The 26,617-nt window shown below is 44.2% G+C and overlaps 1 protein-coding gene across 1 annotated transcript in view; it reads left to right on the top strand.

The window, feature by feature from the left end:
• Positions 1-26,617, top strand: part of LOC126166820 (calcium-activated chloride channel regulator 1-like) — a 385,244-nt gene that overhangs the window by 344,997 nt on the left and 13,630 nt on the right. The window contains exon 2 of the mRNA XM_049920433.1: positions 23,406-23,679. Coding sequence (XP_049776390.1) covers positions 23,406-23,679 — 274 coding nt within the window. The remainder of the gene's footprint in view (positions 1-23,405; positions 23,680-26,617) is intronic.

The following is a 26,617-nucleotide window of genomic DNA, read 5'->3' as shown; positions in this document are numbered from 1 at the left end:
CGTGGCAAACACGTCGATAATGTCACCACTGCAGCAGCTTTTGATCTTGGCCACGCATCTGTCGTCTTCACACTGCTCAACCCCCCCCCCCCCCCTCCGCCACACACACACCCTCCCTTCTTTCGCTTTATCGTTACCATCTTCGATCAAGTGTTTGGTGGCATACAGTTAATGGAAACATACTTCGCGCACTTGACACTGTGGAGCAAGCAAATCTGATTGGCGGAAATAGAGGGGAAATAACACGGACAGGGGAGGCGAAGGGGTGGAGCGAAGCAGGAACAGGTGGCCAGGGCCGTGAGAAACGGGATCGACCGCAGTCTGCGTGGCTCATTCGCCATTGAGCCCGGAAGCCGCGCGCTCGCGATGAATAAGCTCATTTAGCCGCAGTTGCGTCGCGGGGCGCCACATTGTAGCACTTGGCTAAAACACTCCACCCCGCCTTTTGTGTAGTGCACGATAAATCAGGCAGCCCGCACAGCGGCAGATGCTGCGCCAACTGTTATCCAGGCCAGACCGGCGGTACCTCCCTCCCTCCCCATCCCCCCCCCCCCTTCCTAAATCCGAACAAGTCGCGGCACACACCCCGCCCGGGGCCGACCCTCTCGAGTAGGTGCTGCAAGTGCAAGCGACGAGCCCAAGCCACTGGGACGCAGGAGAGGCTGTCTGGCAGCGCAACACAACCTGTCGCACATTTTGTTCGCTTATGTGTTTCTGTACCGCATCACGAGTCGAGACGTCATGGCAGGACGGCACAGTAGCGTGCCGCAGCGTTTCAAACAGTTCTACCGCTCCCTGCCCTGTAGCTTTGCAAACTGTAGGATTGCTCTGGGGACTCCTGAGTCGCACGGCTCGTGAATTCCAAAAGTCCTCAATCATACACGACAATCCCTTGTTATTACAATGCTTCATCGTTGATATTTCAAGTTCAATAAATGGGCCTCACGCTCAATTTAAACGTTATCAAGGAATTTCGTAAGTAATCCTCTAAAGATACTTACACACTGCAGCGCCAAATAAACTGGTAGAGGCATGCGTATTCAAACACACAGATACGTTAACAGGCAAAGTTCGGCGCTGCGGTCGGCAACGCAGTTGTTGTTAGATCGGTTACTGCTGCTACAATGGCAGGTTATCAAGATTTAGGCGAGTTTGAACGTGGTATTATAGTCGGCGCGGGAGCGACGAGACACAGTGTCTCCGAGGTAGCGATGAAATCGGGATTTTTCCGTACGACCATTTCACGAGTGTACCGTGAATATCAGGAATGCAGTGGCCGTAAGACTAACCTGCAAGAACTGGACCAACAACAACTAATGAGAATCGTTCAACGTGGCAGAAGCGCAACCCTTCCGCAAATTGCTGCACATTTCAATGCTGGGCCATCAAAAGGTGTCAGCGTGCGAACCATTCAACGAAACATAATCGATATAGACTTTCGGACTCGAAGGCACACTCGTATACCCTTGATGACTGCACTACACAAAGCTTTAGGATCCACCTTGGCCCGTCAACAGCGACATTGGACTGTTGATAACTGCAAACGTGTTGCCTTGTCGGACGAGTCTTGTTTCAAATTGAATCGAGAGGATGGACGTGAACGTGTATGGAGACAACCTCATGAATTCATGGACCCTGCATATCAGCAGGGGACTGTTCGAGTTGGTAGAGGCTCTGTGATGGTGTGGGGTGTATGCAGTTGGAGTGATATAGGACCCCTGATACGTATAAAATGGTTCAAATGGCTCTGAGCACTATGGGACTTAACATCTGTGGTCATCAGTCCCCTAGAACTTAGAACTACTTAAACCTAACTAACCTAAGGACATCACACACATCCATGCCCGAGGCAGGATTCGAACCTGCGACCGTAGCAGTCGCGCGGTTGCGGACTGAGCGCCTAGAACCGCGAGACCACCGCGGCCGACCCTGATACGTATAAATACGACTCCGACAGGTGACACTGATGTAAGCATCCTGTCTGACCACTAGCATCCATTCGTGACCACTGTGCATTCCGACGGACTTGGGCAATTCCAGTAGGACAATGCGACACCCCACACGTCCAGAATTGCTACAGAATGGCTTCAGGAACACTCTCCTGAATTTAAACACTTCGGCTGGCCACCAAACTCCCCAGACATGAACATTACAGAGCATACTTCTGCGTGCTCGCGGGGACGCCAGAAATAAGTAACATTTCAGCACACCCACTGAAGATATTTTTCTCTTTCTTTTTATAAACAAGAGAGACACTCGTTTCAGAGGTCTGCTGCATGAGATGGAAAGCTAACGATATACTCGTATATCAAAATCTGGAGACACTTTCAGGAGAAAAAGATTGAAATGTTATGGCCACGTTCTCAGAATGTGCGATGAAACAGATAAATTTGTAGATTAAAATCATAAGTCAAGATTGCAAAGAAAACTGCTTTATTATTGATAGCTAGTTTCATCACATTGAAGAGCCATCTTCAGATCAACAAAAATTATTACTAAAGTAAGTGCATACCAGCCACCTGGCATTACATATCTTCATAACCTGTACAGCTGAATCGCTCTTGTTGTCATTTACATACTAAAGTAGAAGGCAGCAACCTTGATGGCCTACTTTAGTATGTACATGACAAGAGCAGAACAACTCAACAGATTATGAGAGTGTGTAATGCCATGTGGCTGATACACACTGAATTAAGTAGTAATTTTTATTGACGAGAAGATGGTTGATTAATGAGCTGCAACTAGTCATCAATAAAGAAATTTTTGCGAACTTGACTTAGGATTTTTATCCACAGATTTTAACATAAAAGATCGCCTATCTCCCTATTTCACAATGTCAAATACCAACGATAATATAGTGAGCAAAAGAATTTTCTACCTTTACCTCTCAATGAACGTTAAAAACAATTGGATACTTGAAATTGTAAAAGATCTTCAGGAAATAAGTATTACAAACAAAATTCTACAGGACAGAGGTACATTTATAGCTTTAACTAATAGCATCAGTGGTAGTTAATAAAGTGTTAGATATACGAGAACATGGACAGCGAAATAAGTTTAATCGCGCTCCGTAGCTGGGCATAAAGATATATACAGTATAAAACAAGTAAATAAATAAACATACAATTTGTATAGATGTAACAGAAAGTAGCCCACTCCAACAAAGTTCCAAAATTTATATTTTCACTTTTCGCTGGGCGACAGTGTGCAAGGCTTTTCATGGCCTGATAAAGTACCTTTGTCATTTATTGAAAATAGTTCCTACTTTCATAAGATCGGGCTTCGTAACAGACCACAGCTGACGGCAAAATTTTCTTAAATATATATTTGTTGGCCAGGAAATCGACGTCATGCCTGTGATGGAGTTTTCGCGTGAGCAGATTGATGTTCTTCCTCGCAAAGTCGGTAACTAGCGCCAAAATGACCTCTTCTGCGTCAATATATCACTTCGCCCATGACAGACGCTCGCTTTCCGCTCTATCGTCGGAAATGATTACGATTCTACCCGGATTCGCAGGGCGAGTCTGCTGCGGATAAAAAGCGCAGCTGCAGATGGCATTCTGCCTGGGCAATCTTTCCGGCTAATTTTTCCATCCAGTGCCCGTTGGCCTCGTAGTTCCAGTGTCAAATTGTCCTCTAGATAAGTTAGTTCATTCTTGTTTTTCGTATGTAACAGTAAGCTGTTACCTTTCACTGCTCTTTGCGAATAACGCACTCATCAAACCTTCAGTTAAACTGTTGATACGCATAAAGTACATCAATCTGCTGTTGCTGAGAACTACCTTACGAATAAGCAAAGTATCTTGTTTGCGCAGCCGCTGATTGTATCCCACGCTCAAACCCATATGACTCAATCTGCAGAGAGGTGAGAGAAAGTGTATGGACAACTTTAATACAAATACGGCCAAAAGCAGGACTTGATACCGACGGACTGCACACTGCACAGGAGTCCCATATTATACATTGAGATGGAAACAAAAGACGTTACGCGTGACGTGTCATCGTTGCCTGCAGTGCAGTCTCTGATCGCAGTCATAGTGTAGGAATATCTGTGGAGTGATCATATCGCACTGCTGTCACCTGAACCTTAGTGGAAAGCGACGTCTCTTACACAAAGCTTGATGCGAGCACGAAACTCGACAGAAGTCGACAAATGAAGAACTTTGGAGCCGCCATATTGAATTTTTGTTTTCGTATTATATCTGGCGTGTTATGACACTATTCCGCTTCAGCGCCGCGTCGCATTGAAGATTTATCACAAACATGTCACTCTGAGTACGGTTTGTTATTGTGGTGTCACCGCCAGACACCACACTTGCTAGGTGGTAGCCTTTAAATCGGCCGCAGTCCGCTAGTATACGTCGGACCCGCGTGTCGCCACTGTCAGTGATTGCAGACCGAGCGCCGCCATACGGCAGGTGTAAAGAGACGTCCTAGCACTCGCCCCAGTTGTACGGACGACTTTGCTAGCGATGCTACACTGACAACTACGCTCTCATTTGCCGAGACGATAGTTAGCATAGCCTTCAGCTACGTCATTTGCTACGACCTAGCAAGGCGCCATGACCAGTTTATATTGAGATTATATAATGTATCAACAAGAGCGATGTTCTCCAATTATGGATTAAAGTTAAGTATTACATCAACTCCGTACTTTATTTATTAGACTCAACTCCTTTAATTGTTCCAGACCTCACGCCAGTCTGCGTGAGCTTAAACGCGTGCCTTTCGGCTACCCGTCCTAGTGGATTGGCTGTCGGGTCAGTCCACAACAGTTGTAATTAAACATTAGTTAATTACACATCTGTGGTGAAATCCTCTAGTAAGGTTCGGGTTAAACTAGCTTCTCCCTACCGTACTGGCAATCCGCCATCAAGTAGTAGGTGACTTTCGGTACAACACTGTTTACATTGGGCACCGAGACATAAACTTTAATATTACAAGTATTTGAAGTGTTTTCTACACATTTATTTGTTACTAACAAAAGTGGCGAATAATTGTAGCTGCTACAGGTGAAAATCTAAGTGCGTAAAAGGAGGATCAGTTACTTTTTTTTTTTTATACATCAGTACCACAAAGTCACGTGTCTTTGGAGCCAATGCATCTTAGCATTAAAAATTATGTTTTGTGCATCTGTATCCTCACTTCATATTCTTACTCTGTGGTCACAGTTGGCACTACTGCATCTTTCATGTATGTGTGATTCCTTTACTTCTTTGACTGTCAATTACTTTTCTGACGAAGACATTGATGGGTACTGCCGTAGGGAACTAATACAGCAAGTGCACCGAGAACATTTAATACAATAAGTCCATCGTGGAAAGATTTCGTGACGGTTTTAGGATTACACTGTTGCCAAATTGCCATTTCCTTGACGTTCATTTTTTACCGAACAAATGCAAGGATAAAATATTTGTAGACACATCTTTGTATTGTTACTGTGCAAAGCTTTAGTTTGTAGAGTTCGAGAGAACGAGTTCTTCTGCGCCCTGCCTTACTTCAAAAGAGTCACGAAGACGCAAAAACAAGAGAAACACGTCGAAAACTCGGGGCGAGTTACGAAACGGCGTTGAAGAAACACAGCGGTAACAGCTTGCACTCGAAGGCGGATTTAAAGGCCCGTGGTCGCGGCGCGGCGCCGGTTATCGATATAAATTGTGGAGCGGGCGCCCGGGGGGGACTTGGCGGTCGCAGAGCAGAACAGCCTCCACTCCAGTCCGCCAGCCACTAAATCATTAGGCGGCCCCAAAGAACGCGCCGCAACTTTGCCCCGCAAGTGCGGGCGATACTTTAAGGGAGTTTCGCATAAATTTCTTCTGGTCCGCATTTCATTAATTCTGAAAGGCCGGCTCCGTAATAAGCCCTGCTCGGGGAATTTGGGAATGAATACTTAAGTTATTGTAATGCTATTCTGGAGTCCGGAATTGCCCTGCTCTGTAGCGCCGGTAATGGGACACAGATGTATTTTCAGTTCGCCACCCGCCTCGTCCCCCCTCCCCCTTCCTCTAATCCCTCCTACGAGCCTCCCCCCCCTTCCCCACCACCCCAACTAAATTTCATATCGTAGGCTGGAGCGTATATTTTAAGTAGGTCGGTCTCGTAGCAACTAGACTGCGTTCTGGTGTTTCACGCTACGAGTCAGAGCGAAGTGGTGCAGTGGTTAAGACACTGGACTCGTACTGGGAAGGGCGGCGATTCGTACCCGGCCTGTAGCCTTGTAGGACATGCTGGTGCGACGGAGGTGGATTAATAAAAAATAAATAAAATACAATAAAATCAAAAAATTAAAAATCCTTCCTTGTAGCCTCCTTTCCTGTTTGGTAGACCTCACTGGCGTCTTTATTGGTAGGAAGGGGGGAAAGGACTGGGAACTTCTTTCTAAGTTTAGGGTAAAAAAGTGGTGTTGGTATTAGCTTCTCCTTTTTTGTCAGCTTAGATATATCCAGGAATGTGAGGAACACAATTGGGAAAAAGTGGTAAAAAAGTACCTGGTCTAATCATTAGCTCTTTGATTTCCCTAAATCGGTTAGAGTAATATCGGGATGGTTCCTTCGAAAAGGGAACTGCGCGGATCTGTGCTCCGTCTCTACTAACGTCAACGTGACAGGAGGTAAAAAGAATAATTTTACTTCCTTTTTTTACGCTCGATACACAGTGAAATGTAATTATCACCAATGATACCTGCGTTCAAAATATTGGATATTGAACGCAGAAATTGGAACAATTCTAAAACATGCTGCTAGGATCGTAATAGAATGATGCAGTCTATGCGAAAGTGCAATATAAATGCTCGGGGAACTTAAATGGAAACCTTTAGAAGAAGAGCGATCGACGTCGTTCTCGTGAAACTTCGAGAACCGAGACTGTTAGTGTAGCCATTGTCTGCAGCAAATACACAGGGTTATTCAAAATTACCTCCAAGGTTTCAGAAGACGACAATGCGAAAACTACAGGACACACAGAAACATTACACATATCGTAACACGCGCCGTAGCGTAATTGCAGAGCACACCGCTAGGTGGTTGGCGTGTCAAAACGGGAAGACAAAACAACTGCAATTCAGGTCAGCAATTCAGGTCAGCAACTTCAATGAACACACGTAACGATGTCAGCCGCATCTCAAACGGTGCCCATTTTCAACGCCTGTATGCGAGTTGAGAGACTCGGGAGTTGATATGTGTCCATTTGCTGTAAGTCGTGTTGTTTTCATGCAGTCGCCTTTCGAAAACTCGGAGGTACTTATGAATATCCTTGAACAAATATTCGTATTATAAACTGAAATGTCTCTTTCGAGCTGCAGCGTATGTTTACTTATGTTGCAGACGTGTTTAACCTGTTACATTACGGCATCTCCAATGACGAGACGAGAAGAAATGCAGATTATGGCAAGAAAAACGAATAAATATTATATCCACTGAAAATTCATTAATGCAAAAGGAGAACCGCGTGTGGAATACAAATAAATATAGATTGCTGCAAGAAAAAGGCGTTTCAGTTTATAAAATGAATATCAGATAAGCGAGTAAGACTGTGCGCCTGTTCTGTTACCTCCACTCTACAGGATGTTCGGAAATTCCCATTACAAACTTCTAGGACTTTTAGAGGGGAGTGAGTACATAATATTTTGTTCTAGGACAGTTTCAATTCAGATTTTTAACTCATCTACTTCTGCTTGAGAAACTGAATTAGCCCTGAGGCAGTACAGTTATTAGGTGACATTTCGGAAGGTAACATAACGAAACATCCATTTATCACTTAAGCACACTTATTTGACTTAACACTTAAACATTGCGTGTTTACGTTATTCCAGATCAAAAAAGAGCCCAGCGTATGTGAGTACGGAACGGTATTGATGCATTACAACAACAGCTCTCAGTGGCGACCACCAACGTTGTTATGGACATTGTATCAAGGAAGCACGTTCTGGTACACACTCTCCGTCCCACCTGATGTCTCTTCATTTTCTACTGCACTGGCCAGAACTCGTGGCAGCAAATCGTCCTCCGTCTCTACAGGAGTCTCGTAGCAAGACAGACGTTAAGTGACGTAAGGAGACCGTCTGACATATTAAACGTCATTCTGACTACTCGTTGCATACCAGGACAAGCGGCTCTGAAACTGTACTCTTTCCTTCCGCAGATGTGGACATGTTACACATCTGAACCGCCATAGAACTGAAATGGAACATTTCTGAAACACTATGTACTCACTCCCCTCTACAGGTCCTAGAGGTTTGTAACGAGAATTTCCGAACATAGTGTATACAGGGTGTTACAAAAAGATACGGCCAAACTTTCAGGAAACATTCCTCACACACAAAGAAAGAAAATATGTTATGTGGACATATGTCCGGAAACGCTTACTTTCTATGTTAGAGCTCATTTTATTACTTCTCTTCAAATCACATTAATCATGGAATGGAAACACACAGCAACAGAACGTACCAGCGTGAATTCAAACACTTTGTTACAGGAAATGTTCAAAATGTCCTCCGTTAGCGAGGATACATGCATCCACCCTCCGGCTCATGGAATCCCTGATGCGCTGATGCGGCCCTGGAGAATGGCGTATTGTATCACAGCCGTCCACAATACGAGCACGAAGAGTCTCTACATTTGGTACCGGGGTTGCGTAGACAAGAGCTTTCAAATGCCCCCATAAATGAAAGTCTAGAGGGTTGAGGTCAGGAAAGCGTGGGGGCCATGGAATTGGTCCGCCTCTACCAATTCATCGGTCACCGAATCTGTTGTTGAGAAGCGTACGAACACTTCGACTGAAATGTGCAGGAGCTCCATCGTGCATGAACCACATGTTGTGTCGTACTTGTAAAGGCACATGTTCTAGCAGCACAGGTAGAGTATCCCGTATGAAATCATGATAACGTGCTCCATTGAGCGTAGGTGGACGAAACTAAAATGAGCTCTAACATGGAAATTAAGCGTTTCCGGACACATGTCCACATAACATCTTTTCTTTATTTGTGTGTGAGGAATGTTTCCTGAAAGTTTGGCCGTACCTTTTTGGAACACCCTGTATATCGTAATGAAGTCATGTGAATAAGGTAAGAGGGTCTCGAGCAAGTACAGAATACGTTCTTTTTCCCTTCTCTCAATACACTAATTGAGCAGGGCACAAAATGGCCGATGTTAGCACGAAGTAACTGTGTCGTGCATTCTGTAGTGGCTTGTAAATCAGAAAGTTGAATGCGGAAACGAAGTCTATTAGGAAAGAATTAAATGAGGAATATTTAAATCCGCCCCAAGACATTTGTACACACGTATATATTTTGCACGTCACCGTAAGGAGAGTGATAGGGGGGTACTAAGAGCATCATTATCTTTTCGTTCTTTCGTGTTCCATTTACGAATGGTGCACGAGAAAAACGATTGATGGTAAGCATCGGCATGAGTTTGAATTTCTCTGATTTAATCGTCATGGTCGTGTATGTGGCAGTAAGTCATATGTCGAGTGACACGTCTTGGAACATACGCCCTCGGAATCTTCAAAGTAAACCTTTCCACAGTACACTGAGCTTCTTTTGTAGCGCCTGCCACTACGGCAAAGTCGGCGAGACTTGATACCCGACAGCCGGCAACGCTGTTACCAACTTTCAACAGGAGCCGCAATGGGCTGCGGGCGAAAACAACAGTCGTCCATAAAACGAAATGATGGTATGATATTACTGGTAGGGAGATGTCTGGGTTTGTTCGGCCACCTGTCGCAACTCTTTCTATTTGATGCCACTTCGGCGACTTGCGGGTCGTTATGATGAGGTGAAATGACAACACAAGGACCCCGACCGAAGAAAATTTCCGGCTCGGCTGTGGTTCGAACCTGGGACCCCGCGATCTAGACGCAGCGACACTAACCATTTTTTTTTACTTCTTTCTTTCGATCCGTTTCTCCGTTGTTTTTCATCAGTGATTCTGTGCGGATGTCGCATGATATATTTCTAATTACTCACAGATGATGTTCCTTAGCACTGTTATTTTGTTAGTGTCTCGAACATTAGCTCTAAAACATCATTTAATGTAGTATGTTTAAGATAAAGAAACTATAATACTTCAAAGATTTTAGAGTTTAGTCACACTTAACATTTATTTTAAAAGTCACATTTAGTGGAACACTATGTGCCATTGTGGCGGCAGCATCTGTGAACAAATCGGTAAATCTGTTCTGCACGAGACGCTGCTGTAGATTGCCTCCACAATGATCAGTTCCTTTGTCTCTTTTGTGCGGACCGTTGACTGGAGCACGACTCCAAAGATCGAATAAGGCACCACACGCAAAGATGTCGCAATTCTGCGGCGTTTAATTATCGCAGAACTGCGCCCAAAAATTTCTGTCAACGAAAGGTGCGGAGTAAATATGCCCCAGAATTTCTGGTATACTAACTAGATGACGTAGAACTATGAAAAAAAAAGAAAATGTTAGCTCAGAAACTGTTGCGTACTTCTTCTGAAGATTTTATGTGGTAGGTGCATGAGTGATAGCTTCTCCAAAGGCAGGAAAAAAAGTAACTGACGCTGCCGCAACTGGTGTTTCCGAGAACTTGTCGAGCCATGCGCGATGCCGGTCAGAGTGACAATATGACGTGTTTTTCGTCTCGCTGTCGCGCTACGCTATCCTTTTTGGATCTGTTAACGCAAATCTGCGGCGGATGCAAAAAAAAAAAAAAAAGTGATGGACTGCGTCCCCGGGCGAGTTATTACATTCGGCTTGGTAAACATGGTCGCATGTCACAGGCAGCTGTTGAAAAGAGATATACTAGCTCGTATATTTTTCGTGCAAAACAGCAGAAACGAGAAATAGCGATCCTTCTTGTGTGTGTGTGTGTGTGTGTGTGTGTGTTGTGTACCGCTAGGTGATATGTCGGCAGCATGAGCGGGTACATACGAGTATATGCCCGCCCGCCACGTCGGTTCGGAGAGGGGAGGGTCGTTTGCTCGCCCCGCTCCCTTCCACCTCTTTTGCCTCTGATTTGAATTCCGAGTCGAGGGAGCGGCTGTGTCGGGTTTGTTTCGACCAGTGCGCCAGTCGGGCATTATGAACGGCGCTGGGCGTCCCAGCTGCGCGTGACTCAGGTCCTTTGTTTCAAGTCCCACGTAACGCATTGTGGCCGACTGGTGACTTCGCCCAGAGACTCGTCAAGGCAGATGTTTCGACGTTTGAAGCGGGGGCAGAGCGCTCACGCACGAACCCTCGTGAGGCTACAGCCGCATCTTTGTCCGGAAGGGGGGGGGGGGGGTCACTAACCAGCGGAACGGTTACCTAGAATCTTCCCCTGGACTAGTTTTCGTTACATTTATGAATATCAACAAAAGAAAAAGGAGGATAATGGAAGGTAATCGAATTAAATCAGGTGATGCTGAGGGAGCTAGAGTAGGAAATGAGTTTTGTTATTTTGATAGCAAAATAGATGATGATGTGTGAAGTAAAGAGAATACAAAATGTAGAATGGCAATGGCAAGGAAAGCGTTCCTCAAGAAGAGAAATCTGTTAACATCGAGGATAGAGTTAAGTGCCAGGAATTTTTTTCTGGAAGTATTTGTATGGAGCGTAGCAATGTATGGATGTGAAACATGGACGATAAATAGTTTAGACAAGAAGAGAATAGAAGCTTCCGAAATGAGGTGCTACAGAAGAATGCTGAAGATAAGATGGGTAGATCACGTAACTAATGAATAGGTACTGAATAGAATTGTGGCGAAAGGATTTCGTGGCACAACTTGACTATAAGATGGGATTGGTTGGTAGGACACGTTCTGAGGCATCAAGGGCTCACCAATTTAGTACTGGAGGGAAGCGTGGAGGGTAAAAATCGTAGAGGGAGACCACGAGGTAAATACACTAAGCAGATTCAAAAGGATGTGGGTTGCAGTAGTTACTCGGAGATGAAGAAGCTTGTACAGGATAGAGTAGCATGGAGAGCTGCATCAAACCAGTCTCTGGACTGAAGACCACAACAACAACATAGCTATAAAAAAATAAAAATAAAAAAAAATAAAAAAAACTGGTTCAAATGGCTCTAAGCACTATGGGACTTAACGTCTGAGGTCATCAGTCCCCCAGACTTAGAACTACTTAAATCTAACTAACCTAAGGACATCACACACATCCATGCCCGAGGCAGGATTCGAACCTGCGACCGTAGCAGCCGCGTGGTTCCGGACCGAAGCGCCTAGAACCGCTCGGCCAGCCAACATAGCTACAATTACTGAATACGGCATCACAGTGGCCTACATGAATGAGGTATTTTCAGGAAATAAAGGATACACTCCAAACACAGCATGGCGCTAAAAGAACTATTGAATTTCAGATTAATATGGTTAGGCTTATATTAATCACACATACAATGTATGTACACCAAACAACCTGTAAGTTACCCAGGTTGAGAACTGCGGTGACCCACTTGAAGAATTACAATGATTTCTTAAAGATATCATTGGAAAGATGGCGTCCTTCTTTGTGCGCACACACTAAAAGTCTTTCGTTAAAGTTCTGCATAACCTTTGAAGAACGTCCTGTGAAACGCCAGCAATTTCTTCACGTAATGCAGCCTTCAGATCATTGAGTGAGTGAGAACAGCGGCCGCAGATTTTGCATTTCAAATGGCCCCATAACAATAATGTCGCAAACAGACAGATCCGTCGAGCGTACAGGCGAGAGGAGATAGCCGAAACGTCGGCTCAAGTGTAGAGGAAACATTTCTCGAACAGCTGCCATGAGTCAGTGCATTAGCCGTGTGGGCTGTGGTTCCATTTTGTTGGAACCACGTTTGTGCCATGTTGATACCCAAAGCTGCATGTTGTGGCTGCAAAAAAATCGCGTAGCATTGGAACATGAGGGCCAGAATTCACTGTTATACTAGTGCCCAATAGCAACAGTTTTGCTTATTTACAAAACCGTCCAAGTGAAAGTCAGTTTCATCGCTCATCATTAACAAAACGTCATCAGTTAAATGATTACTCTAGGAATATGCCACAACCCCCTACGTATCGATCACGTAGGGAACGTGAGGATAAGATTAGAATAGTTACTGCTCGTAGCCGGCCGCGGTGGTCTAGCGGTTCTGGCGCTACAGTCCGGAACCGCGGGACTGCTACGGTTGCTGGTTCGAATCCTGCCTCGGGCATGGGTGTGTGTGATGTCCTTAGGTTAGTTAGGTTTCAGTAGTTCTAGGGGACTTATGACCTAAGATGTTGAGTCCCATAGTGCTCAGAGCCATTTGAACCATTTTTTACTGCTCACACAGAGGGATTCAAACAGCAATTTTTCCCGCGGCCCATAACGTGAATGGAACAGGGAGAAACCCTAATAACTGGTACCCTCTGCCATGTACCTCATGGTTGTTTGCAGATTGTAGACGTGAATATAGAAGGTCATCAAGGATTTTCTCATAAAAGAGTCTCCGTTCGTCAAAATCACATTCGTGGAGCTTCTGAAACGATCATAATTTTAAAAGTGTGTAACCATAAGTCATAGTTCAGGATATGATGTGGCGAATGACGAGACATGCCCGAAACAGAGCACGCTGCCTAGTGCGGCAGCTAGGACGAAGAACAGACGTTCTTATTCTGTCAATATTTCCTGGAGTTCGCGCCGTACGAGGATGACCAGTCGACTTCTTCTTCATAACAGATTCAGCTGTGCAAAATGAGTTAACCCAATGAAGTATTGTGTTGCGATCAGATATCGAACCATTACGCGCAACATTGAACAGTGTACGGACAAGCGATTGTACGGTGATAACAGATTCATTACTTTTCAGATTATGTTCGGCAGTGAAAATACGATACTAAACGGTCCACTGCGCCGTTGTTCGTGAAACTGGATGCTCTAACCGACAGAATAACAATGCTCGAGGGTGACCAACCGGTCCCCTCCACTGCTATTACCAAACTAAAATCCATGCGTTTAATTTGCCCCACCCTGTAGAATGGACAAGAGCAATGTAAAACACGAACAACGGGTGGTAAAAATAAAACATTAACACCGTTTATAGCTATTACAGCGGTGAATGGAATTCACATTTTCCAGACGCAGTTCGCTTTAATTCGGAGTGGCCGCGCCATGTCACGGGCTGCGCGGCCGACAACTTACCGGTTAAGACGATGTTGCCAGGGTGCGGGTCAGCGCGATTATATCTGTCGTATACAAGTTGTGTTGTAGTCGTAGAGCGTTCGAGAGTATTCAGGTGCATTCGAGATCATTCGTTAACAGACGAGAGTATTGGTAACAGCTGCAGAACGTTACAGAACAATCTGGAATGAATTTTTTCCCGCCGGTCGCGGTGGTCTCGCGGTTCTAGGCGCGCAGTCCGGAACCGCGCGACCGCTACGGTCGCAGGTTCGAATCCTGCCTCGGGCATGGATGTGTGTGATGTCCTTAGGTTAGTTAGGTTTAAGTAGTTCTAAGTTCGAGGGGACTGATGACCACAGATGCTAAGTCCCATAGTGCTCAGAGCCAATTTTTTCCCTTCAAAAGTATATTGAAGCGAAAGAGACAGAAGATGCCCTTATGATCACCAAGATGTGATAGTGCGCGCTTCATATGCTCATATCTCCACAACTACAACACCTGTCAGCTACAGGCAGTATAGCACGTAATGGGAGTACAGAGGGCAGCACCGGATACAAAAATCGTTGATTGGCGATGCGTGGGTTTGCATTTATCGTTAACTTCACCCACAAACACTTGAATTTATACACGATATCGATTGTTAAACTTGTTGCTGTGCAGCCGCTTCGTTCAGTGGGTTGGGAACGGGCTTTTGTCGGTTAGGACTGTTACGCGATGGGACTGAGAGCCGCCATGGGTATTTTCTCGTGCACTGTGCGCAGGTGTTCGGCCGGTAACGGAGGTGCTACAAACAGGTTGCGGCTTGTCGGTTGGAGCACCCCTCATTGTTGGGAGACAGGGGCGTGGCAGCGCGGTACTTACCGGAGCAACAGCAGGTATACGCAGCAAGGGGCGGCTGCCATTGGCTCGCGGGGCTTCGCACGTCGCCAACTGCGGGCGGAAGTTTCGAAAAACTCCCCGCTACCTGCCGCTGGACGCATTACGCCGGAACCCGGCTCCGCCGCCACTGGCGCGCAACTTCCTACCGACACCGCGGCCATGCACTTTCCGCACTCTACAGCTTCTCAGGTAGCCGAGAAGCACCTCGTGTTACCGCGTAACAATTCCGTTGTAGTTAGTTTTAATATCAATACTTTACATTTCTGTCAGTTGATGCAATAATAGAACCCGTTTGGATAAGAAACAGTCGTTGTTGTAAGGGTTTTCTTTTATAAAGATACAACGGATTTGTCGCGTAGCAAATTAATTAACATGAGCGAGGAATAAATCGTCCATTTAACGTATTTATCTGAATTATGGCTGTTAAGTGATGCTGTTGTCTTTAGAAAGGTTGTAAGGACAAAAACTGCAGAGAAATATACGGAAACTTGCAGAGTATCGATGACAGATGCAGGGCACGGAAGTTGGCTCTGAACATAAATAAATGTCGCATTGCGTGTAAATAGGCGAAGAGGTTCATCGTAAACAGTAACAACCGTAAAATAATTACGAGTAACCGTGTGGATCGACACAAGCGGAATGACAATTAAAACAAGTTGTAGGGAAACCGGATGCCAGATTCAAGTTTGTTAAGAGTTTCAAGGCAATGTAATTCATCCAATATCTACATCTACATCTACATGGATACTCTGCAAATTACATTTAAGTGCCTGGCAGAGGGTTCATCGAACCACCGTCACAATTCTCTATTATTCCAATCTCGTATAGCACGCGGAAAGAATGAATACCTATATCTTTCCGTTCGAGCTCTGATTTCCCTTATTTTATCGTGGTGGTCGTTCCGCACTATGTAGGTCGGTGTCAACAAAATATTTTCGCATTCGGAGGAGAAAGTTGGTGATTGGAATTTCGTGAGAAGATTCCTTCGCAACAAAAAACGCTTTTCTTTTAATGATTTCCAGCCCAAATCCTGTATCATTTCTGTGCCACTCTCTCCCATATTTCACGATAATACGAAACGTGCTGTCTTTCTTTGAACTTTTTCAATGTACTCCGTCAGCCCTACCTGGTAAGGATCCGACATCGCGCAGCAGTATTCTAAAAGAAGACGGACAAGCGTAGTGTAGGCAGTCTCCTTAGTAAGTCTGTTACATTTTCTGTGTCCTGCCAATGAAACGCAGCCTTGGGTTAGCCTTCCCCACAACATTTTCTATGTGTTCTTTCCAATTTAAGTGGTTCGTAATTATAATACCTAGGTATTTAGTTGAATTTACGGCTTTTAGATTAGACTGATTCATCGTATAACCGAAGTTTAACGAGTTGCCTTTAGCACTCATGTGGATGACCTCAGACTTTTCGTTATTTAGGGTCAACTGCCACTTTTCGCACCATTCAGATATTTTTTCTAAATCGTTTTTCAGTTTGTTTTGATCTTCTGATGACTTTATTGGTCGATAAACGACAGCGTCATCTGGCCAACAACCGAAGACGGCTGCTCAGATTATCTCCCAAATCGTTTCTATAGATAAGGAACAGCAAAGGGCCTATAACACTACCTTGGGGAACGCCTGAAATCACTTCTGTTTTACTCTAGTTACTTACAAAATACTTGATTCTTGAGTACTGCGCTTTAGTCTGGGACTCTTAGCAAGTTTGATTAATAGAAGAGGTAGAGAGTATATAACGAAGAGGGCGCGTTTCATCTTGGGATCGTTTAGTCGGCGCGAGAGCGTAACGGAGATGCTCGACAAACTCCACTGACAGACGCTATAAAAGAGGCGTTGTGCATCGCACGTGCCCCAGGGCTCGATCCTGGGACCCGTCCTCTACGGTGTCTACACTGCTGACATCCCTACGACTCAGCATGTACACACTGCACAATACGCAGACGACACTGCATTCTTCTCCTGCTCGACAAACAGGAACCTGGTTACAAGGCGTCTGCAAACCGCCCTAAACAGGACGGAAAACTGGGCCAAGCAGTGGCGCATCTCAATAAACTCAGAGAAGACACAAGCCATGCTCCTCACCAGACGCTATGGGAAACGCCGACCCCCAAGAAGACCATACCAACTACTACGATTGCAGGGACAGAACTTGCCATGGAGAAATTCTGCGAAGTACCTCGGTGTTACACTTGACAGACGCCTGACATGGAAGTGCCACATAGAGGAACTTCGCAGAAAGGCTCACGCCAGGATGCAGATTCTGTACCCTGTCTTGAACAGCACCAGTTTCCTCGACCCCGCAACAGGAGTAGCGATCTATCGAAGTCTAATTCGACCGATACTGGAATATGCGTGCCCTGTATGGGGCTACGCAGCCAGATCGACGATAGATCGCTTACAGAAGGCTCAAAATAGAGCGTTACGACGGGCCTTACACGTCCTCACGCGCTTCCCCGCGGCAGACCTACATGAAGCCGCAGACATAGAGCCACTCACAACACGATTCCGTGCCCTGGCAGAAGTGTTCTACGCCACGGCGCGGAATTCAGATAACGACCTAATAAACACCCTTGGGCAATATGAACACCATAGGGATAGATATAAAAGACCCAAGTCGCTACTCCAGCAGTAGCACAAACAGAACAACCAACAACTCTCAACAAACAGCAACTTACAACAGCACAGTAACAAAAACAACACACAGAAAGGAGGAGGAAATGTCCAAAGGCGACAATAACCTCTACCAACTCCCCCTCTAACGGTAGAGGACTAAAAGAGAGAAGAGCACAGAGATTCACTGTTGATGATTCGAGACCATACGTTCAAAGAGGAGACGGGTAGTGTGTTACTTTCCACCAGTCTTCGTGTGGAGGTTTGTTCCCGTGCACTATTCGCGAGGGGCACAGGATTGGGAGAAATGATAGTGGTACCAGAATCAACCTCGCCTCTGGGGACTACAGACGCAGGCGTCGTCAGGCAGCCCTTTGTCTCGCCTCGGCGATGACGGGCCACCCCCAGTGACTGCCGGTATCTGCCCTGCGGCTGAGTGGCCCGCGACAAATGAGCTGGCAGCCGCGGCTCCTTATCTTTAACGACGCGCGCCAACGACCCGGACGATCGCCGCCGTAACTCACCGGCAACAGCCGACACCTGGCTGCGACGGCTGCGAGCGCCGGCCGACTTCCGTGCCGGTCTGCCAAACACCGGTCATCTCTGTACTACGTCGATGCGGCTACACAGCCTCGCATACCTTCTCGTGCCTAACTACATTACGGCGTCTACGGAGTATCACTGGAACACAAAAGAAAATACTTTCAGATTCTGTGCTCGCGTGAACCTATTTCATTGTATCTGCGTTGTTCAAAAGGAGAAATTCCGATCTCTGCCGCATTTGGGCAATGAAGGAATTCATCGGAGACAAATGAAAATTTGTACGAAAGCCAGAGATTCGAAAGCGGGACTCCTGCTTACAAGCTAAATGCAGTAACCATCTACGCCACTCTGCCAGGGTGATTTACCGCAACTGCACACAGGCAATGTGCGGCAAACGGGAATTTGGACTGGGGAGAGAGACGTGCTTGAGTACTGTCCCCTAGCCCTTTTTTCCCCTCGTTTTGCTCGTCGCATCAGCCGAATTCCCGAACGAGGTTGGGCGAAGAGTGCTCTACACTTGAAAGATCATATTAGCCTTCGTGGCGCATATGGATCTGTATATCATATAGGTAAGTACCTGAAATGCCAAACCCGACACCAGTTGCATGTTGCCTATCTGACGGCTTCTACATCTACATCTATACCCATACTCCGCAAGCCACCTGACGGTGTGTGGCGGAGGGTACCTTGAGTACCTCTATCGGTTCTCCCTTCTATTCCAGTCTCGTATTGTACGTGGAAAGAAAGATTGTCGGTATGCCTCTGTGTGGGCTCTAATCTCTCTGATTTTATCCTCATGGTCTCTTCGCGAGATATACGTAGGAGGGAGCAATATACTACTTGACTCCTCGGTGAAGGTACGTTCTCGAAACTTCAACAAAAGCCCGTACCGAGCTACTGAGCGTCTCTCTTGCAGAGTCTTCCACTGGAGTTTATCTATCATCTCCGTAACGCTTTCGCGATTACTAAATGATCCTGTAACGAAGCGCGCTGCCCTCCGTTGGATCTTCTCTATCTCTTCTATCAACCCTATCTGGTACGGAACCCACACCGGTGAGCAGTATTCAAGCAGTGGGCGAACTAGTGTACCGTAACCTACTTCCTTTGTTTTCGGACTGCATTTCCTTAGGATTCTTCCAATGAATCTCAGTCTGGCAATTGTTTTACCGACGATTAATTTTATATGGTCATTCCATTTTAAATCACTCCTAATGCGTACTCCCAGATAATTTATGGAATTAACTGCTTCCAGTTGCTGATCTGCTATATTGTAGCTAAATGATAAAGGATCTTTCTTTCTATGTATTCGCAGCACATTACACTTGTTTACATTGAGATTCAATTGCCATTCTCTGCACCATGCGTCAGTTCGTTGCAGATCCTCCTGCCTCCTTCCGGTGGTAACAGAAATTTGATAGCATTTCGCGTAATTAGTGACAGAATTAAAAAAGCTGTCATAATCTACTCATTAAGACGTATAACCTGACGTTAAAAGTTCTGTTTGTCTAGAGGCAACGTAACTGACAGCACTCATAAACTCGGACTTCATTCACCTAGATTGAGAGCACTTAGCGACTTCCAACAAACTTTACATGTAACTTCAAAACATTTCGGAACTTTTCTCGCTGACACTCACAGAAAACAAAGAAAAAAATTATCGTATGCTAAATTTTCGCTTGTCATGCACCAAAGCTTCTACATCACGCGTGACGTTTTAATTTCTTACTTCTTTGCTACTAACTCTATTCGGAACACATTTTACAGATAGTATCAACATATACCTCTGAATGTACCGTACTTGAAAATTTATATGATTGTATGACACTTACTTCAGAAGATATGACGTCATGAGTGCTCGCATTATAAAACACTGAATGAATTCGATTCTTTATTTAACACATTGCAGTCGGGCCACAGGGACTGCTGCAATCCATTAGAAGTCGTACACTTTTGCACCTTTTTTGCATGACTCCTGACCAAAAGAAAATGAAGAAAAGCAAAACCTATCAACTGATGTTTGTTTGTCATCCTACATCTCAACATTTGTTTGAAGTTTTTTGAAACATATCACATATTTACAGAATCATTCTATTTTGATAATTAAAAGATTCAGAGGTGGAAAACAGTTTGTAATTGCAATACATCAGAATTTACTATAAAATAAATGTACAAAACTATTTCATTGAAGTTATACAGCTCTTTTCTTTGAGCAAAATTTGTCTTTGTGTGGTATTGCTTGAAACAGTCAGATACAATCCTACATTACATTCTTCACACCATCATGTGGTCTCCCTTCTCATTCGTTTGCCAGTACTGTGTGCGCCCTTCTCAGAGCAAACAATGCCGTATCTTGATGCATACTTCTTGCTTGTTGTCGATGGGACGTGAGTGGGGAAATGCCTTGCTGTTAGCCTGTTTGCTGCTGAACACTGCTTTTCATCTTCGTTGAAAGCTTCACCTGGTTGCTCGAGTATTTGTTTTCCCAGGTTCACCATGCAACTAAACAAGCTGGTTCGTTTGTGAGAGACAGGCCGAAGATTCTTGTACAGAATGTAAGAATTGACTGCCTTCCTTCCTTCCTTTTATTGGAAATTTGTGATAAGTTCTTTGGGACCAAACTGCTGAGGTCATCGGTCCCAAGGCTTACACACTACTTAATCTAACATAATCAAACTTATGCTAAGGGCAACACACACACCTATGCCCAAGGGAGGACTCGAACCACCGACGGGAGAAGTGGCGCGAACCGTGTCAAGGCGCCTGAGACCGCACGGCTACCCCGCGCGGCTTAAGAATTGACCACGTACATCATAAATACCTACATGAAAAAAATACCTTTTTCCACCATTTCATTGTTCGTCGTTGAAAATAATAGTAGGTCACTAGTTGATCTCCATGATCGCCGGTTTTATTTTTATTATAATCAAGTATGAGATCAGGCTTCAGTTTTTCTACCATTCCAGCCTTGGATTTTGTCTTTGTAACACTACTTGTCATTCTATCTTTGGTAGAAAGGGCAAACACTTTCCTAGTATCTCTCCAGTGAAGCGCTAGCACGGAATTTTTTCTCTTGAATACTGCTTCACCTCTTCTTAGTTTATTCTGTTTGGATTCCTGTGGCAGGCCTCTTCTGTTTCTCATTACTGTGCCAACAGCAGATGTACCCTCATCAAAAAATCTTCCAAATAATTTTACAGAAGTATAAAACCGTTCCATGTACAGTGTGTGACCCTTACGTAGATAACTGTTGCACAAACGTAGCACCACTGAATCAGCACTGTTGTCTTTTTCACCTGCACCAATGCACACTTCACTGTTCAAAACATATCCTGTTGCTGAATCACTTAGAATGAAAAATTTTATACCATACCTGCTCCGTTTGTTCTTGATATATACCCGAAATCGAATTCTCCCTCTGAATGGACATAAACCTTCATCAACTGTGAGAGTCTCGCCAGGATAAAAACTGTTCTTGCTTTTCAGTACAAAGTTATAAAAAAAAAAAAGGTCGGATTTTGTTTATAGGACCATTCGTATGTAATTATCATTGTTATTCACGTGAAGCATAAAGTGAATTGACCTAAATCTGTCTCTTTTCGTGATTTTTGCAGGTGAAGAGGAATCAGCATTAGCTCATTGCTCCAATAGTCCGTAACATTTAGTTTGTATACAAGGCACATGTAAATAATTATAGCAAAAACCTGATACATCTCATGTAGTTTCACGGCAGACTAATTGGCCCAAAGTGACATGTGGAAGTTATCTTATTTTGCCTCCGCAATTTGGAAACTGTTGCTGCAGCGTAGCGGTTTGTTTCTGTCTTTATGTTTTTTTGACGTTTGGGTCAACAAAGACGCTCCGACAATCACATTCACTGCTTTCGGCGTTCAAAGGTGCCAAGACATTACTTATGCCTTCAAACAGCGGTAATTGATGTTGAACATCGTCATTTACCCAGTCAACAACGTTGCTTTGGGACTCCTGCTGTTGTATTCTGCCTCTGCCTCGTTGAATGGGAGCTTCACACTCTTTTAATACATCTGATGGCCCATTTTCATTTTCGGTACACTCGTTGTTACCTTCAAAATAAATGATATGTGTCACTGAAACTGCCGAGAATATAATTATGATACCTAAACACAATGACTGACCATTATAATCACCATGTATTTCAGAAGAACTATTTCAGTTTCAAACACATCATCGTCAATTTCAGATCCAGATTTTTCGAGCAGCCTCAGAATTTCCTCTTCAGTCAAACTATTACAATAAACTTTTACAATAAACGTTTGCGATAAAGAGAACTACAGATTCTCCGAGCGCCGACAGTTAACGGCAATAAATGCGCGCTCGTAGTTTCTACGGACAGCGATTGAAATGTGTTAAAGAAACGGAGATTTACTGGTATTCCAGTTTCGTCTAGAAGAAGGCAAGCGACTCTCCGTGGTACATTAACTATATTTCAAATGTGGATGGCAAACAATTAAAATCTCGTGAATCCTTCTGCCTGTAAAACGTGAATCCTTCTGCCTGTGAAAACCTCGTGACATCGGTAACCCGTAACGCCAATATCAAAGAGAGATTTGAAAGTGCCCGGATTTCTCTAATCTGTCAACAACTAAGATTCTACTGTACAGTTACACGTATAGTAACATTATACAACTTAACATATTTTTAAAAAACCAGTTTTTGCTTTTCTGTAAAATTTAACAAAATTGAGTTACGTGGCTTTTTCATTGCCTACATTCGATAATGTATTTATTGTGAACTCACCGTATACGCACATCGCACAAATCGTTCGTTAGCCACTTCATTCAGAGCTTTTTGTCTCATCAGAATAAATTCTCATTTATCAGCTAATTTTCCGCTGCCAGTATTAATTACACCACGTCATCTGCGAAAAGTAATCTCAATTCCTCTTTATTGTTACCACTGCCCGTAAGTGGACCTAAAATGTGTTTGGCGTTATTGATGTTAAATATGGATGTATGCTTTCCCGGCGTATACAGCTGGTGACGAGTTCTCAGGCTTCCAGCGGGGTGGCAGTGTCTTCAAACCAGAACTCTTCACCAATTTTTGATGTTATGTATCTTAGCAATTATCCGAATTCGAACGATATCTTTTGTTCATTTCAGTCAGAATATTTCAAACAAAACATGATTTCCTTTGAAGCTCATTGTTACAGTATCCATATGATCATCAAGTTTCGAATTTGAAAGATAAGCGTACTTCATAATAGTAGTTAACATTTCCATTAACGTATTGCGCTTGTGTTATTTCCAGATTTCACTGGCCGGCGCCTCGCAGTTCCTCCACGCGGCGCTAGAGGGCAGAGCTTACCTGAGGACAGTGACGGTGCTGCTCCCTGACGCCTGGGCCGACAGTTGCTCACCCCGCTACGTGACAACTTCTAGCGGCGAAACAGCAGATGTCCGGGTCAGCGTCCCGCATCCCGTGTTCGGAGACAGTACTTGGACACAGCAATCACAAGGATGTGGGCAGCCCGGAGACTTCATCTATTTGAGTTACCGTCAGCTATTAGAAGGAAAGAACTTAGGTTCGTAACAAATTAAAAGTTCCTAAACCTATTCAGATACAAATACAGTCCACTAATTCTCTCAAGGACATGAAATACGATTACACAAATCTATATTCTGATTTAATATACAATGTTTAATTCTTCAAGATAAGATCACCAACATTCCATTTCTTCCTAACATTCTGTAAATAATGACTGCGAAACGCGTCAGTGTCAATGAAGAAGAATCTGATGAGGCGACATAAAAAGAAGACAAGTGAGTCGGATATGTAACTCACTTCGCTAATCTTGACTCCTTAGCAGTAGTTCTGCGAGGTGTCATTAAACTGTCTTCAGCACTTGTTACACTCTTGTGTACTGGCGGAGCGATTGTCGAGAGGCATTCACGAGAAATGAATATTGATTGCGTGATGTATACGTTTTTGCCTATACCGTTGGTTACAGACAAACGAATTGTTTGGATCTTAAATTATATTCCATGAGAAGTCTTTTATTAAGAAATAAAGGAAGATATAGTTACTTTTCGTATATTCCTATCTGTTATTAGTCTGCATACCCGAGCCGAAAACGCAAAATTTTCCAATACACTCTCCTATTATTATGACATTCTACACTTTTTCATTCCGATTAATTAGACAAATAGGTAACAATACTTGTAGGCAGTTTGTATTGTGGTGGGTTCATTCCTTTTCCACATTCATCTGCGAAAGACAAAAGTAATAATGGTAGATGGGAGGATAATAACACACTACACATTTATCCAGCTGTGTAGTCTAGGAAGCGAAATTACACGGTATGGATAAAACAAGCTGAAATAACAGTTGTAGTAGAAGAGAGTTGTTTTTTGTAAAATATGTCTGCCGGTATCAGATTTTGATATCATTACAAGAACATTTCTGAAGTGAGAAATGAAAGGTGGGCTGCAGAAAGGAAATTGTAGGAACAGACTGGAAGAAGCTGAAATGGGATGCTAAGGTCTCTTTAACAAAGATGCTTTGCCATCAATCAGGTTTTAGACAGCGTACTTTACCCTCAAGCATGTACGCTGTTATCGTATAGGTAAAACAGTTATTTGGCTATTGTAACTGCGGAGGCAATTCCGTGGTAGAATACCCATGAAGGGAAGCATGTCATCAGCTTTATACACAATAACATGTAAGGCATTCTATTCCTATCCTCAGACACTACAGTAGTGCCAGTGACCGATGATCTCGCTGTTTGTTCCTCTCCCCCCCCCCCCCCCCCAAATCAATCAAACAACCAATAGTGCCAGTGACGACGAGCCCAGTACATGCAGAGTAGAAGTCCGCATTGAGTAAGAATGGCGAAAGAAATCGGCCGTGTCATTTTTCAACGAAGCCATCCCAGCGGCTGCCTTAAGTGATTTAATGAATCAAAGGAAAAAATTAAATGTAGATGGCCGAAAGGAGATTTGAATAATGGTCTTCCCAGATGCCATTTCAGTATACTACCAATGAGCTACCTCGCTCAGTGGACACAGTCTTTATTAGCAAGGTTCTTAGAGAGAGAGAGAGAAACTTTTTAAGTCCAATAGCGAAATCTACTAATGGATATCAAAAACATCTGTATTCGCCTTGTGGCGGCTGTTATTGCGGTGGCCAACAACGAATTAAAATACAAGGTTATTAACTTACTGTAAATGACTGAAACGATTTTACAGATTTGCTGTAGCTATACAACTTCTCGTACTGTCACAGGACTTTACATATACATAGAAAAACTAAAAAGTTTTTGTTTTGGCATATTACAAGTATTCCATATGTGTCCCCTACTGATTCTGCAGGTTAGTGGATAATCACGTTCTTCCCATGTTCGGCGCAGTATGTCCCTATCAGTCTGTTCAAAAGCACTGTTGATGCGAACTTGTAGTTCTGGTAGGTTTGTTTGTACAGGAGGCGTAAACACCGAATCTTTCATTTACTTCCGCACAAAAAATCGCACGGGGTTTAGTTGAAAGAAGGTGAAGGCCATGACATGAATTGTTGATTATCAACCACACTACGACCGACCCGTCGGCTTCTCAGTTTCCTGTTTAAGGATTCAGTATCATCATGATGGAAGTGGGATGGAGCACCATCCCTGTTGGTAGATTAAGTCCACACTTACCCGTTTATGTGGGGCTCCCAAAACAGGATTTCGTTAACCGATTTCCCAATACCGCTTCTGGGTGGGTATACAAATCGATTCTGGAAATCCGCTTCTGGTTGCCGGTTTTACAATTTCGCAATCGATTTTCGCTCCTATGTAAAAGCAGCTGGTTTTGAAACGTGCTTGGGCTGTCAGAGTTCGTCTTGTTTTTACAAATTTTCGGCTAATATGGACGGAGTGGCTTCTTGTACGGTGAAGGATAAGTAGAAATATTAGACTGAAGCTGTTTATATCTCGTCTAATTGAAGATAAATAGCGATTGTGCTGGCTAAATCACAAACTGTAAGAGCTGTTTTCCAGGCGCCATATTTAACAGGGCTAGCTAATCCGCTTCAGGGCTTCACAGGTAAACGCGACAGCGAAAAACGGTTTCCGCAATTCGGTTTTAGTCTTGCGGAAGACGTGTCGCATGTAAATGCATTGTCTGTCGCTCTCTCTGTCTCTGTTGTCGACTTCTGTGGGCTATATGCCTGAGTTGCCCACACGCTGTCAATCGTTTCTTCATTCACTGCAGCTCGACCCATTGATTTCCCCTTGCTGAGGCATCCTGAAGCTTTCAACTTTGTATTCCATCGCCGAATGGGGTTGACACTTGGTGGACCTATGTCGAACTTCGTTCTGAAGTGTCGTTATACTCTTTATTACGGCCAACTGTGCGAATGAGTTTTACGCACCACATATGCTTTTCCGGCACATGTCGCCAATTTGCCTGTTTGCTCACTGCCGCTCTCGTATTACAGAAATATGAAATGCGGCTGCAACAATATAAAACTTTTTGGATTCTTAT

Source organism: Schistocerca cancellata, chromosome 1 (assembly GCF_023864275.1).
Source record: "Schistocerca cancellata isolate TAMUIC-IGC-003103 chromosome 1, iqSchCanc2.1, whole genome shotgun sequence".
NCBI classification, from domain to species: domain Eukaryota; kingdom Metazoa; phylum Arthropoda; class Insecta; order Orthoptera; family Acrididae; genus Schistocerca; species Schistocerca cancellata.
Note: the sequence above shows the minus strand (reverse complement) of the source record. Positions and strands in the feature narration are given on the sequence as shown.